Below are 13,537 nucleotides of genomic sequence, written 5' to 3'. Positions count from 1 at the left end.
ACATACTGTAGGCACGTGAATAGCTGTTATGTCTAAATGTGTTAAACTTCCCTGAAGGACATACTGTAGGCACGTGAATAGCTGTTATGTCTAAATGTGTTAAACTTCCCTGAAGGACATACTGTAGGCACGTGAATAGCTGTTATGTCTAAATGTGTTAAACTTCCCTGAAGGACATACTGTAGGCACGTGAATAGCTGTTATGTCTAAATGTGTTAAACTTCCCTGAGACATACTGTAGGCACGTGAATAGCTGTTATGTCTAAATGTGTTAAACTTCCCTGAAGGACATACTGTAGGCACGTGAATAGCTGTTATGTCTAAATGTGTTAAACTTCCCAGAGACATACTGTAGGCACGTGAATAGCTGTTATGTCTAAATGTGTTAAACTTCCCTGAAGGACATACTGTAGGCACGTGAATAGCTGTTATGTCTAAATGTGTTCAACTTCCCTGAAGGACATACTGTAGGCACGTGAATAGCTGTTATGTCTAAATGTGTTAAACTTCCCTGAGACATACTGTAGGCACGTGAATAGCTGTTATGTCTAAATGTGTTAAACTTCCCAGAGACATACTGTAGGCACGTGAATAGCTGTTATGTCTAAATGTGTTCAACTTCCCAGAGACATACTGTAGGCACGTGAATAGCTGTTATGTCTAAATGTGTTAAACTTCCCTGAAGGACATACTGTAGGCACGTGAATAGCTGTTATGTCTAAATGTGTTCAACTTCCCTGAAGGACATACTGTAGGCACGTGAATAGCTGTTATGTCTAAATGTGTTAAACTTCCCTGAGACATACTGTAGGCACGTGAATAGCTGTTATGTCTAAATGTGTTAAACTTCCCAGAGACATACTGTAGGCACGTGAATAGCTGTTATGTCTAAATGTGTTCAACTTCCCAGAGACATACTGTAGGCACGTGAATAGCTGTTATGTCTAAATGTGTTAAACTTCCCTGAAGGACATACTGTAGGCACGTGAATAGCTGTTATGTCTAAATGTGTTAAACTTCCCAGAGACATACTGTAGGCACGTGAATAGCTGTTATGTCTAAATGTGTTAAACTTCCCAGAGACATACTGTAGGCACGTGAATAGCTGTTATGTCTAAATGTGTTAAACTTCCCTGAAGGACATACTGTAGGCACGTGAATAGCTGTTATGTCTAAATGTGTTAAACTTCCCAGAGACATACTGTAGGCACGTGAATAGCTGTTATGTCTAAATGTGTTAAACTTCCCAGAGACATACTGTAGGCACGTGAATAGCTGTTATGTCTAAATGTGTTAAACTTCCCAGAGACATACTGTAGGCACGTGAATAGCTGTTATGTCTAAATGTGTTAAACTTCCCTGAAGGACATACTGTAGGCACGTGAATAGCTGTTATGTCTAAATGTGTTAAACTTCCCAGAGACATACTGTAGGCACGTGAATAGCTGTTATGTCTAAATGTGTTAAACTTCCCAGAGACATACTGTAGGCACGTGAATAGCTGTTATGTCTAAATGTGTTAAACTTCCCTGAAGGACATACTGTAGGCACGTGAATAGCTGTTATGTCTAAATGTGTTAAACTTCCCAGAGACATACTGTAGGCACGTGAATAGCTGTTATGTCTAAATGTGTTAAACTTCCCAGAGACATACTGTAGGCACGTGAATAGCGGTTATGGCGAGCAGGTTGCGTGAATCCCTAGAGACTCCTTCCAAACCGCTCTCAAAGGGCACCTATACGGACGGCTGCAATTCAAAACTGGCCCCCGTAAAATCTGAATCCCTCCCACCACCCCTCTTTCCCCTCACTGTATATGTTTCTTTTCCCTTTTTACCTCCTTTATGATGAATTCCTGTTCTGTTCTTTGGCTATATAGAAGTGTCTATTTGTACGTCTCTAAATGTTTTGATGAATAGAACAAGATGGACCCTCTTGTAAACAAGTGTAGTGCTTTATTGGGTCGTCCAGTCTTTGTATTCTCCATATTCAGACCGCAGCCATCTTGCCAGCAAGGTGATACCTAGGTGCTACTTCCCACAGACAGCCCATTCATCCAAACAGAAGAATCCTCTCTTATTATATTAAACAACGTTAAAATCACCAACATTGCAGCTGTAGGGAAAGCTTGAATTATCCTCTTTCAATCTGTAAAGTGTTTGTTTCATAAAAATCCACCGTAGACATTTTATGAGCTACTTCCTGTCAAGAAATTCCTTGCAGATGATTTTTTTCTAAGTGTCAGAGTTTGGAAGCGCTCGTTGACTATCACTCAACGGCCCAGGCGTACCACCTGTTTAGAATGTGCACATAATGCAGGAGGCAGCAGGAGGTTGCTTTACTGATAACGAGCGCTTCCAAACTCTGATACTTATAATAATCATCTGCAAGGAATTGCAAGGAAGTAGCTCATAAAATGTCTACGGTGGATTTTTATGAAACAAACACTTTACAGATTGAAAGAGGATAATTCAAGCTTTCCCTACAGCTGCAATGTTGGTGAGTTTGACGTTGTTTAATATAATTAGAGAGGACTTTTCTGTTTGGATGAATGGGCTGTCTGTGGGAAGTAGCACCTAGGTATCACCTTGCTGGCAAGATGGCTGCGGTCTGAATATGGAGAATTGAGTTGTGCTTGAAATGTACTGTACTTCTGCACACTGTTAATAAATACTTCAATCAATCAACTTACCTCTTGGAGGAGGAGGGACAGGAATTCAATGAGCTGGTGAGAAGAGAAGGTCTTCAGGTCTGCTTCTTTGAAACCCCCAAGGTTTCCCTCTGTGGCCTGAAGGGAGAGGACACATTTAGAGAAGGACCAGGTTTCCCTCTGTGGCCTGAAGGAGGACACATTTAGAGAAGGACCAGGTTTCCCTCTGTGGCCTGAAGGAGGACACATTTAGAGAAGGACCAGGTTTCCCTCTGTGGCCAGAAGGAAGAGGACACATTTAGAGAAGGACCAGGTTTCCCTCTGTGGCCTGAAGGAGGACACATTTAGAGAAGGACCAGGTTTCCCTCTGTGGCCAGAAGGAAGAGGACACATTTAGAGAAGGACCAGGTTTCCCTCTGTGGCCAGAAGGAAGAGGACACATTTAGAGAAGGACCAGGTTTATCTCTGTGGCCTGAAGGAGGACACATTTAGAGAAGGACCAGGTTTCCCTCTGTGGCCTGAAGGAGGACACATTTAGAGAAGGACCAGGTTTCCCTCTGTGGCCTGAAGGAGGACACATTTAGAGAAGGACCAGGTTTCCCTCTGTGGCCTGAAGGAGGACACATTTAGAGAAGGACCAGGTTTCCCTCTGTGGCCTGAAGGAGGACACATTTAGAGAAGGACCAGGTTTCCCTCTGTGGCCTGAAGGAGGACACATTTAGAGAAGGACCAGGTTTCCCTCTGTGGCCAGAAGGAAGAGGACACATTTAGAGAAGGACCAGGTTTCCCTCTGTGGCCTGAAGGAGGACACATTTAGAGAAGGACCAGGTTTCCCTCTGTGGCCAGAAGGAAGAGGACACATTTAGAGAAGGACCAGGTTTCCCTCTGTGGCCTGAAGGAGGACACATTTAGAGAAGGACCAGGTTTATCTCTGTGGCCTGAAGGAGGACACATTTAGAGAAGGACCAGGTTTCCCTCTGTGGCCTGAAGGAGGACACATTTAGAGAAGGACCAGGTTTCCCTCTGTGGCCTGAAGGAGGACACATTTAGAGAAGGACCAGGTTTCCCTCTGTGGCCTGAAGGAGGACACATTTAGAGAAGGACCAGGTTTCCCTCTGTGGCCTGAAGGAGGACACATTTAGAGAAGGACCAGGTTTCCCTCTGTGGCCTGAAGGAGGACACATTTAGAGAAGGACGAAGGAATGAACACATAGTTGCATCATGCCATCGTGTGACATACTGTAACAACGCATGGCGTCACGTCGTCACAACGCATGGCGTCACGTCGTCACAACGCATGGCGTCACGTCGTCACAACGCATGGCGTCACGTCGTCAGCTTGTATAGACCGGCAATTCTTGAAAATATATGCCAGAGACCCCCATAAGAGAAGATTTTAGCAGTGATTCTCAACCCGTTTAATTTCAAGGACCCCCATTTAATGGCATTTCTATCTCTGGGACCCCCAATTTATATTGTAAAATCAATGTTAATTTAACTCTGAGAGTGAGAGTTAATTTAACTCTGAGAGTGTACAAATGGAACCAAATGGACCCGTTAGGGTCTCAGAGTTACAGACCCATAAGGGTCCATTTGGTTCCTAACTATCATTTAGCTGGGGACCCCCTGGAACTCCCTCAAGGACCCCTGGGGGTCCCCGGACCCCACACAGCAGGCGATGTAACAATCCTTACCTGAACCCATCTCCGACACAGAGCAATGCACGCATCAGCCAGCGTTGTGTCATATCTGGAACAGGAAATAAAGATGCACATTAAAATAAAATAACTTGGGTGGACTCCATGTTGCTCCTGGAAGGAAAGAAACATGAGACGCAAATGAGACCAAGGAAGATGAACACGGAAGTGTGCACACTGCGCACTTCCGCGTTCATCTTCCTCGCATGTTTGATTGATTGATTGAAGTATTTATTAACAGTTTGCAGAATTACAGTACATTTCAAGCACAACTCAATACAAAGACTGTTAACTGTGAGTGGACGACACCATAAAGCATTACACCGGGGCTCCACCGGACGCGTTGCGTCTCCGTCGCGTCGCGTCAAAAAACGCACCGGTTCAATTTTAATGCACGCGTCGCGTCTCCGTCAACGCGGGCAGTGGAGCCACCCTTCACTGATTAAAAAGGGAACATTCCCTGACGGTGACGGAGACGCGACGCTGACGCGCCCGGTGGAGCCCGGCCGTTACACTTGTTTACAAGAGGGTCCACCTTGTTCAAATTACTTTTAAGACTTAAAACGGAGGGACATCACAGAGGGCGGAAGGCGGACGAGGTAAGACGCCTTTTTCGTATTATGGAAGAATATGATAATAACCAATATTATTTGAATGTGTTAACAATCTGCATCGCCAAAAATATCGCAATCTCTAGCAAAGGTTATGGAACAGACTGCAAGCTGCTGTACAGCCTGTACATTGGATGGAGATGAATCACGATGGCATTTGTCCTAAATGTTGTTGAATTTGAAACATTGTCATTCATATCATATCATTCATATGTAGCATACCACGACTTGTCATAGGACATGATAGAAAATGACTGTTCTTAATGATATTAAAAACAATGAACACAGTGGGGTCCCTGGCATATCTCTTCAAATGCGGGTCTGCGGGCTAATTATTGTCAATTTGGGGGTCCTTGACATGAAAAAGTTTGGGGACCACTGGCCTGTAGTGAGCTTGCAGATCAGCTATTTTCTGAGAACAGGTTGTATATCAATATCTACAAGGGACGTTCAATATTTAGGGACGTTCCAATTCCTAGGGTGATGATTTATCCCCCTACCCCTTGACACTCATTATGTAGGGGCAAGGGGAAGGGGCAAGGGATGAGGGGTAGGGCCAAGGGCTGAGGGGTAGGGTTAAAAAAATAATTGGGAAAGGGCCTAAGAGTACTGTAATGGGGCATTAAGGGTACTGTAATGGGGCATTAGGAGGGGGCATTAAGGTACTCACTGGGGCTGGACCGGGGGCATTAAGAGGGGGCATTAGGAGGGGGCATTAGGGTACTCACTGGGGTTGGACCGGGGGCATTAAGAGGGGGCATTAAGAGGGGGCATTAGGAGGGGGCATTAAGATGGGGCATTAAGGTACTCACTGGGGTTGGACCGGGGGCATTAAGAGGGGGCATTAGGAGGGGGCATTAGGAGGGGGCATTAAGAGGGGGCATTAGGGTACTCACTGGGGTTGGACTGGGGGCATTAAGAGGGGGCATTAAGAGGGGGCATTAGGAGGGGGCATTAAGAGGGGGCATTAGGGTACTCACTGGAGTTGGACCGGGGGCATTAAGAGGGGGCATTAAGAGGGGGCATTAGGAGGGGGCATTAAGAGGGGGCATTAGGGTACTCACTGGGGTTGGACCGGGGGCATTAAGATGGGGCATTAAGATGGGGCATTAAGGTACTCACTGGGGCTGGACCGGGGACATTAAGAGGGGGCATTAAGATGGGGCATTAAGGTACTCACTGGGGTTGGACCGGGGGCATTAAGAGGGGGCATTAAGAGGGGGCATTAGGGTACTCACTGGGGCTGGACCGGGGGCATTAGGAGGGGGCATTAAGAGGGGGCATTAGGGTACTCACTGGGGCTGGACCGGGGGCATTAAGAGGGGGCATTAGGAGGGGGCATTAAGGTACTCACTGGGGCTGGACCGGGGGCATTAAGAGGGGGCATTAGGAGGGGGCATTAGGAGGGGGCATTAGGGTACTCACTGGGGCTGGACCGGGGGCATTACGGTACTCACTGGGGCTGGACCGGGGGCATTAAGAGGGGGCATTAAGAGGGGGCATTACGGTACTCACTGGGGCTGGACCGGGGGCATTAAGAGGGGGCATTAAGAGGGGGCATTAAGGTACTCACTGGGGCTGGACCGGGGGCATTAAGAGGGGGCATTAAGGTACTCACTGGGGCTGGACCGGGGGCATTAAGAGGGGGCATTAGGAGGGGGCATTAAGGTACTCACTGGGGCTGGACCGGGGGCATTAAGAGGGGGCATTAAGGTACTCACTGGGGCTGGACCGGGGGCATTAGGGTACTCACTGGGGCTGGACCGGGGGCATTAAGAGGGGGCATTAGGGTACTCACTGGGGTTGGACCGGGGGCATTAGGAGGGGGCATTAGGGTACTCACTGGGGTTGGACCGGGGGCATTAAGAGGGGGCATTAAGAGGGGGCATTAGGAGGGGGCATTAAGATGGGGCATTAAGGTACTCACTGGGGTTGGACCGGGGGCATTAAGAGGGGGCATTAGGAGGGGGCATTAGGAGGGGGCATTAAGAGGGGGCATTAGGGTACTCACTGGGGTTGGACTGGGGGCATTAAGAGGGGGCATTAAGAGGGGGCATTAGGAGGGGGCATTAAGAGGGGGCATTAGGGTACTCACTGGAGTTGGACCGGGGGCATTAAGAGGGGGCATTAAGAGGGGGCATTAGGAGGGGGCATTAAGAGGGGGCATTAGGGTACTCACTGGGGTTGGACCGGGGGCATTAAGAGGGGGCATTAAGATGGGGCATTAAGGTACTCACTGGGGTTGGACCGGGGGCATTAAGAGGGGGCATTAAGAGGGGGCATTAAGGTACTCACTGGGGCTGGACCGGGGGCATTAGGAGGGGGCATTAGGGTACTCACTGGGGCTGGACCGGGGGCATTAAGAGGGGGCATTAGGAGGGGGCATTAAGGTACTCACTGGGGCTGGACCGGGGGCATTAAGAGGGGGCATTAGGAGGGGGCATTAGGAGGGGGCATTAGGGTACTCACTGGGGCTGGACCGGGGGCATTACGGTACTCACTGGGGCTGGACCGGGGGCATTAAGAGGGGGCATTAAGAGGGGGCATTACGGTACTCACTGGGGCTGGACCGGGGGCATTAAGAGGGGGCATTACGGTACTCACTGGGGCTGGACCGGGGGCATTAAGAGGGGGCATTAAGAGGGGGCATTAAGGTACTCACTGGGGCTGGACCGGGGGCATTAAGAGGGGGCATTAGGAGGGGGCATTAGGGTACTCACTGGGGTTGGACCGGGGGCATTAAGAGGGGGCATTAAGAGGGGGCATTAGGAGGGGGCATTAAGATGGGGCATTAAGGTACTCACTGGGGTTGGACCGGGGGCATTAAGAGGGGGCATTAGGAGGGGGCATTAGGAGGGGGCATTAGGAGGGGGCATTAGGGTACTCACTGGGGTTGGACTGGGGGCATTAAGAGGGGGCATTAAGAGGGGGCATTAGGAGGGGGCATTAAGAGGGGGCATTAGGGTACTCACTGGAGTTGGACCGGGGGCATTAAGAGGGGGCATTAAGAGGGGGCATTAGGAGGGGGCATTAAGAGGGGGCATTAGGGTACTCACTGGGGTTGGACCGGGGGCATTAAGATGGGGCATTAAGGTACTCACTGGGGCTGGACCGGGGACATTAAGAGGGGGCATTAAGATGGGGCATTAAGGTACTCACTGGGGTTGGACCGGGGGCATTAAGAGGGGGCATTAAGAGGGGGCATTAGGGTACTCACTGGGGCTGGACCGGGGGCATTAAGAGGGGGCATTAGGAGGGGGCATTAAGGTACTCACTGGGGCTGGACCGGGGGCATTAAGAGGGGGCATTAGGAGGGGGCATTAGGAGGGGGCATTAGGGTACTCACTGGGGCTGGACCGGGGGCATTACGGTACTCACTGGGGCTGGACCGGGGGCATTAAGAGGGGGCATTAAGAGGGGGCATTACGGTACTCACTGGGGCTGGACCGGGGGCATTAAGAGGGGGCATTAAGAGGGGGCATTAAGGTACTCACTGGGGCTGGACCGGGGGCATTAAGAGGGGGCATTAAGAGGGGGCATTAAGGTACTCACTGGGGCTGGACCGGGGGCATTAAGAGGGGGCATTAAGGTACTCACTGGGGCTGGACCGGGGGCATTAAGAGGGGGCATTAGGAGGGGGCATTAAGGTACTCACTGGGGCTGGACCGGGGGCATTAAGAGGGGGCATTAAGGTACTCACTGGGGCTGGACCGGGGGCATTAGGGTACTCACTGGGGCTGGACCGGGGGCATTAGGAGGGGGCATTAGGGTACTCACTGGGGTTGGACCGGGGGCATTAAGAGGGGGCATTAAGAGGGGGCATTAGGGTACTCACTGGGGTTGGACCGGGGGCATTAGGAGGGGGCATTAGGGTACTCACTGGGGTTGGACCGGGGGCATTAAGAGGGGGCATTAAGAGGGGGCATTAGGAGGGGGCATTAAGATGGGGCATTAAGGTACTCACTGGGGTTGGACCGGGGGCATTAAGAGGGGGCATTAGGAGGGGGCATTAGGAGGGGGCATTAAGAGGGGGCATTAGGGTACTCACTGGGGTTGGACTGGGGGCATTAAGAGGGGGCATTAAGAGGGGGCATTAAGAGGGGGCATTAGGAGGGGGCATTAGGAGGGGGCATTAAGGTACTCACTGGAGTTGGACCGGGGGCATTAAGAGGGGGCATTAAGAGGGGGCATTAAGAGGGGGCATTAAGGTACTCACTGGAGTTGGACCGGGGGCATTAAGAGGGGGCATTAAGAGGGGGCATTAAGAGGGGGCATTAGGAGGGGGCATTAAGAGGGGGCATTAAGAGGGGGCATTAGGAGGGGGCATTAGGAGGGGGCATTAAGGTACTCACTGGGGCTGGACCGGGGGCATTAAGAGGGGGCATTAAGGTACTCACTGGGGCTGGACCGGGGGCATTAGGGTACTCACTGGGGCTGGACCGGGGGCATTAAGAGGGGGCATTAGGGTACTCACTGGGGCTGGACCGGGGGCATTAGGAGGGGGCATTAAGGTACTCACTGGGGCTGGACCGGGGGCATTAAGAGGGGGCATTAAGAGGGGGCATTAGGGTACTCACTGGGGCTGGACCGGGGGCATTAGGGTACTCACTGGGGCTGGACCGGGGGCATTAAGAGGGGGCATTAGGAGGGGGCATTAGGAGGGGGCATTAGGAGGGGGCATTAAGAGGGGGCATTAGGAGGGGGCATTAGGAGGGGGCATTAGGAGGGGGCATTAGGAGGGGGCATTAAGAGGGGGCATTAGGAGGGGGCATTAAGAGGGGGCATTAGGAGGGGGCATTAGGAGGGGGCATTAAGAGGGGGCATTAGGAGGGGGCATTAGGAGGGGGCATTAAGGTACTCACTGGAGTTGGACCGGGGGCATTAAGAGGGGGCATTAAGAGGGGGCATTAAGAGGGGGCATTAAGGTACTCACTGGAGTTGGACCGGGGGCATTAAGAGGGGGCATTAAGAGGGGGCATTAAGAGGGGGCATTAGGAGGGGGCATTAAGAGGGGGCATTAAGAGGGGGCATTAGGAGGGGGCATTAGGAGGGGGCATTAAGGTACTCACTGGGGCTGGACCGGGGGCATTAAGAGGGGGCATTAAGGTACTCACTGGGGCTGGACCGGGGGCATTAGGGTACTCACTGGGGCTGGACCGGGGGCATTAAGAGGGGGCATTAGGGTACTCACTGGGGCTGGACCGGGGGCATTAGGAGGGGGCATTAAGGTACTCACTGGGGCTGGACCGGGGGCATTAAGAGGGGGCATTAAGAGGGGGCATTAGGGTACTCACTGGGGCTGGACCGGGGGCATTAGGGTACTCACTGGGGCTGGACCGGGGGCATTAAGAGGGGGCATTAGGAGGGGGCATTAGGGTACTCACTGGGGCTGGACCGGGGGCATTAAGGTACTCACTGGGGCTGGACTGGGGGCATTAGGAGGGGGCATTAGGGTACTCACTGGGGCTGGACCGGGGGCATTAGGAGGGGACATTAAGGTACTCACTGGGGCTGGACCGGGGGCATTAAGAGGGGGCATTAGGAGGGGACATTAAGGTACTCACTGGGGCTGGACCGGGGGCATTAGGGTACTCACTGGGGCTGGACCGGGGGCATTAGGGTACTCACTGGGGCTGGACCGGGGGCATTAAGAGGGGGCATTAAGAGGGGGCATTAAGGTACTCACTGGGGCTGGACCGGGGGCATTAAGAGGGGGCATTAAGGTACTCACTGGGGCTGGACCGGGGGCATTAAGAGGGGGCATTAAGAGGGGGCATTAAGGTACTCACTGGGGCTGGACCGGGGGCATTAAGAGGGGGCATTAGGAGGGGGCATTAGGGTACTCACTGGGGCTGGACCGGGGGCATTAAGAGGGGGCATTAGGAGGGGGCATTAAGGTACTCACTGGGGCTGGACCGGGGGCATTAAGAGGGGGCATTAAGAGGGGGCATTAAGGTACTCACTGGGGCTGGACCGGGGGCATTAAGAGGGGGCATTAGGAGGGGGCATTAGGGTACTCACTGGGGCTGGACCGGGGGCATTAAGAGGGGGCATTAGGAGGGGGCATTAGGAGGGGGCATTAGGGTACTCACTGGGGCTGGACCGGGGGCATTAGGAGGGGGCATTAGGAGGGGGCATTAGGGTACTCACTGGGGCTGGACCGGGGGCATCCCTGGAGTGTTCATCCAAGCATTCCAGTCTACCTTGTTGAGAACGTCAACCTGTAGCGAACAGGACAACAGGAAGCAGATTAGAAACCAAGTGGAACTGTGTTTTCTACAATCAAATTTCTACTTAATGCATAAATGACCTCACGTTACCTTAAGGTTACCTTAAGGTAGTTCACGTTACCTTGTCTTTGAAGTAGGTGAACAGGTAGTTCTTCCATTCCTCTGTGGTGACACTGCTGTAGGAAAACATCTGGATGTAGGACTTGACGAAACCCATGAACACATCTGGAAGGTCAATCAGTTTATAATATTAACCCATGATCACATCTGGAAGGTCAATCAGTTTATAATATTAACCCATGATCACATCTGGAAGGTCAATCAGTTTATAATATTAACCCATGATCACATCTGGAAGGTCAATCAGTTTATAATATTAACCCATGATCACATCTGGAAGGTCAATCAGTTTATAATATTAACCCATGATCACATCTGGAAGGTCAATCATACATAGGGTCACGTTATAGTTTATAACACGCATAGTAACACCAAGCTTTGCTCATCTATTCATACCATCTAGAAGACAACAGCAGCACCAATTCTTGGGGATGCAGGTGCCCTAATAAATGATCTGACATTGATCTTTAATCAATCCAATGCAGGGCTGACCCAGTGTGACCCAGTGAGCGCGGGCCGGGCAATGCATTCTTATTCTTCTTGGGTGTTGTTTTGGGGGCTGTGGTGGTGGTGGTGCTTTCCCTGGACCACAGAAGTGAGATATCAGTTTGGTGTTCATGTTGTTTTCAATTCATGTTTAATTCTAAACTAGGGCAATAACCGCAATATCGCCGGTATAGAGCGCATACCGCGGTATCGGGTTCATTACCGCAGTAAGTTTTTTTGTCCGTGCTGTTCTGGCGCCCTAGGTTCTAACCCTAACCCTAACCCTAACCCTAGGTTCTAACCCTAACCCTAACCCTAGGTTCTAACCCTAACCCTAACCCTAGGTTCTAGGCCTAAGTGCATATGGTTGATATGAAATAAAGTGTATCATAATAAACAGTGAGGCTCAGTCAGTCTAATCATATGCCAGCAACACCAGAGGGAGTTCAACAAACCATGTGCAACCCAGATTCGGCACAAACACGTATTGATTGATTGAACTATTTATTAACAGTTTGCAGAATTACAGTAGCCTACATTTCAAGCACAACTCAATACAAAGACTGTTAACTGCGAGTGGACGACCCAATAAAGCATTACACTTGTTTACAAGAGGGTCCACCTAAATTAATTTCACTCCTATGCCACAAAAATGTGGAACGCCCTACCAACTGTCATTAAGACATGTAAATCCCTTGACTCCACCCACCCTTTCCCCCTCACTGTATATGTTTTCCCCCTTTTTACCTCCTTTATGATGATTTCCTGTTTTTGGCTTTATAGAAGTGTATAGTGTACAAAATGTTATGAATTGAACAAGGTGGACCCTCTTGTAAACAAGTGTAATGCTTTATGGTGTCGTCCACTCACAGAGTAACAGTTAACAGTTTTTGTATTGAGTTGTGCAAATGTACTGTAAACTGTTAATACAAACTTAAATCAATCAATCAAGCAATAATGTTAACTCATGGCTTGGGGACTGGGGATGCGCGCAGTTGCTGCGTGTGCGTGGTGTGGAGCGGCTGGAAGTTGAACCTTTAAATTAATCATATATTAAATCTATCAGTTAACTTGGAATTTGTTTAATATGTTTAAGATTTTAGGTTCCATGATGAGGGGACGTTTTTGAATGGTGAGGTGTTTGTTTCATGCGTTTGTTTCATAATAAAAATCCCATACCGCCCCAGCCCTATTCTAAACTGATTTAACTGGATTAACCAGTTAAAAAAAGTATATCAATAGAACCTATTGTTTGTGTGTGTGTGTGTGTGTGTGTGTGTGTGTGTGTGTGTGTGTGTGTGTGTGTGGACACTGCTATGCACATCAACCCCAACAATGAGGAAACAGCAGTTTCCTCATCATGCTGCTGTTGTGCATTATTGAAAGCGTTACATGCTTATTGTACTTGCAAGTGCTGACAAGTAAATGAGCTATTTTTGTTCCTTCTGGGTACAAAAATAGCACAACATGCTACTCTGAAGACTTTACAGTTGAGCACACCAGTACCCTCATTTATCACTAAAACCAGACTCATCAGGGCGGAGGTGTGGTTCGGCAAGATATATAAATATATATATCTAGATATTCTATATATAGAAATTATGGCATTTTGTATAATTATACAATATTCAGAGCATTGCCTTTTCTCAGATCCAGAGCTCTGTGCTCTACGGACACTAGGACCACACATTATTATACAGATCCAGAGCTCTGTGCTCTACGGACACTAGGACCACACATTATT

The 13,537-nt window shown here is 49.9% G+C and overlaps 1 protein-coding gene across 3 annotated transcripts in view; it reads right to left on the bottom strand.

Annotated features, from left to right (window-relative positions):
- The window catches only part of LOC306917739 (leukotriene A-4 hydrolase-like), a 56,888-nt gene that overhangs the window by 7,039 nt on the left and 36,312 nt on the right, over positions 1-13,537 (bottom strand). For all 3 annotated transcript variants that reach the window (XM_079530638.1, XM_079530640.1, XM_079530639.1), the window contains 4 exons: positions 11,309-11,412; positions 11,108-11,178; positions 4,344-4,398; positions 2,692-2,787 (listed from right to left, as the gene is read on the bottom strand). In XM_079530638.1, coding sequence (XP_079386764.1) covers positions 2,692-2,787; positions 4,344-4,398; positions 11,108-11,178; positions 11,309-11,412 — 326 coding nt within the window. The remainder of the gene's footprint in view (positions 1-2,691; positions 2,788-4,343; positions 4,399-11,107; positions 11,179-11,308; positions 11,413-13,537) is intronic.

The sequence above is a fragment of the Electrona antarctica genome, assembly GCF_951216825.1.
Source record: "Electrona antarctica genome assembly, contig: scaffold_47, whole genome shotgun sequence".
Classification (NCBI taxonomy): Eukaryota; Metazoa; Chordata; class Actinopteri; order Myctophiformes; family Myctophidae; genus Electrona; species Electrona antarctica.
The sequence above is the reverse complement of the archived record's forward strand: the minus strand, read 5'-3'. Positions and strand labels throughout refer to the sequence as shown.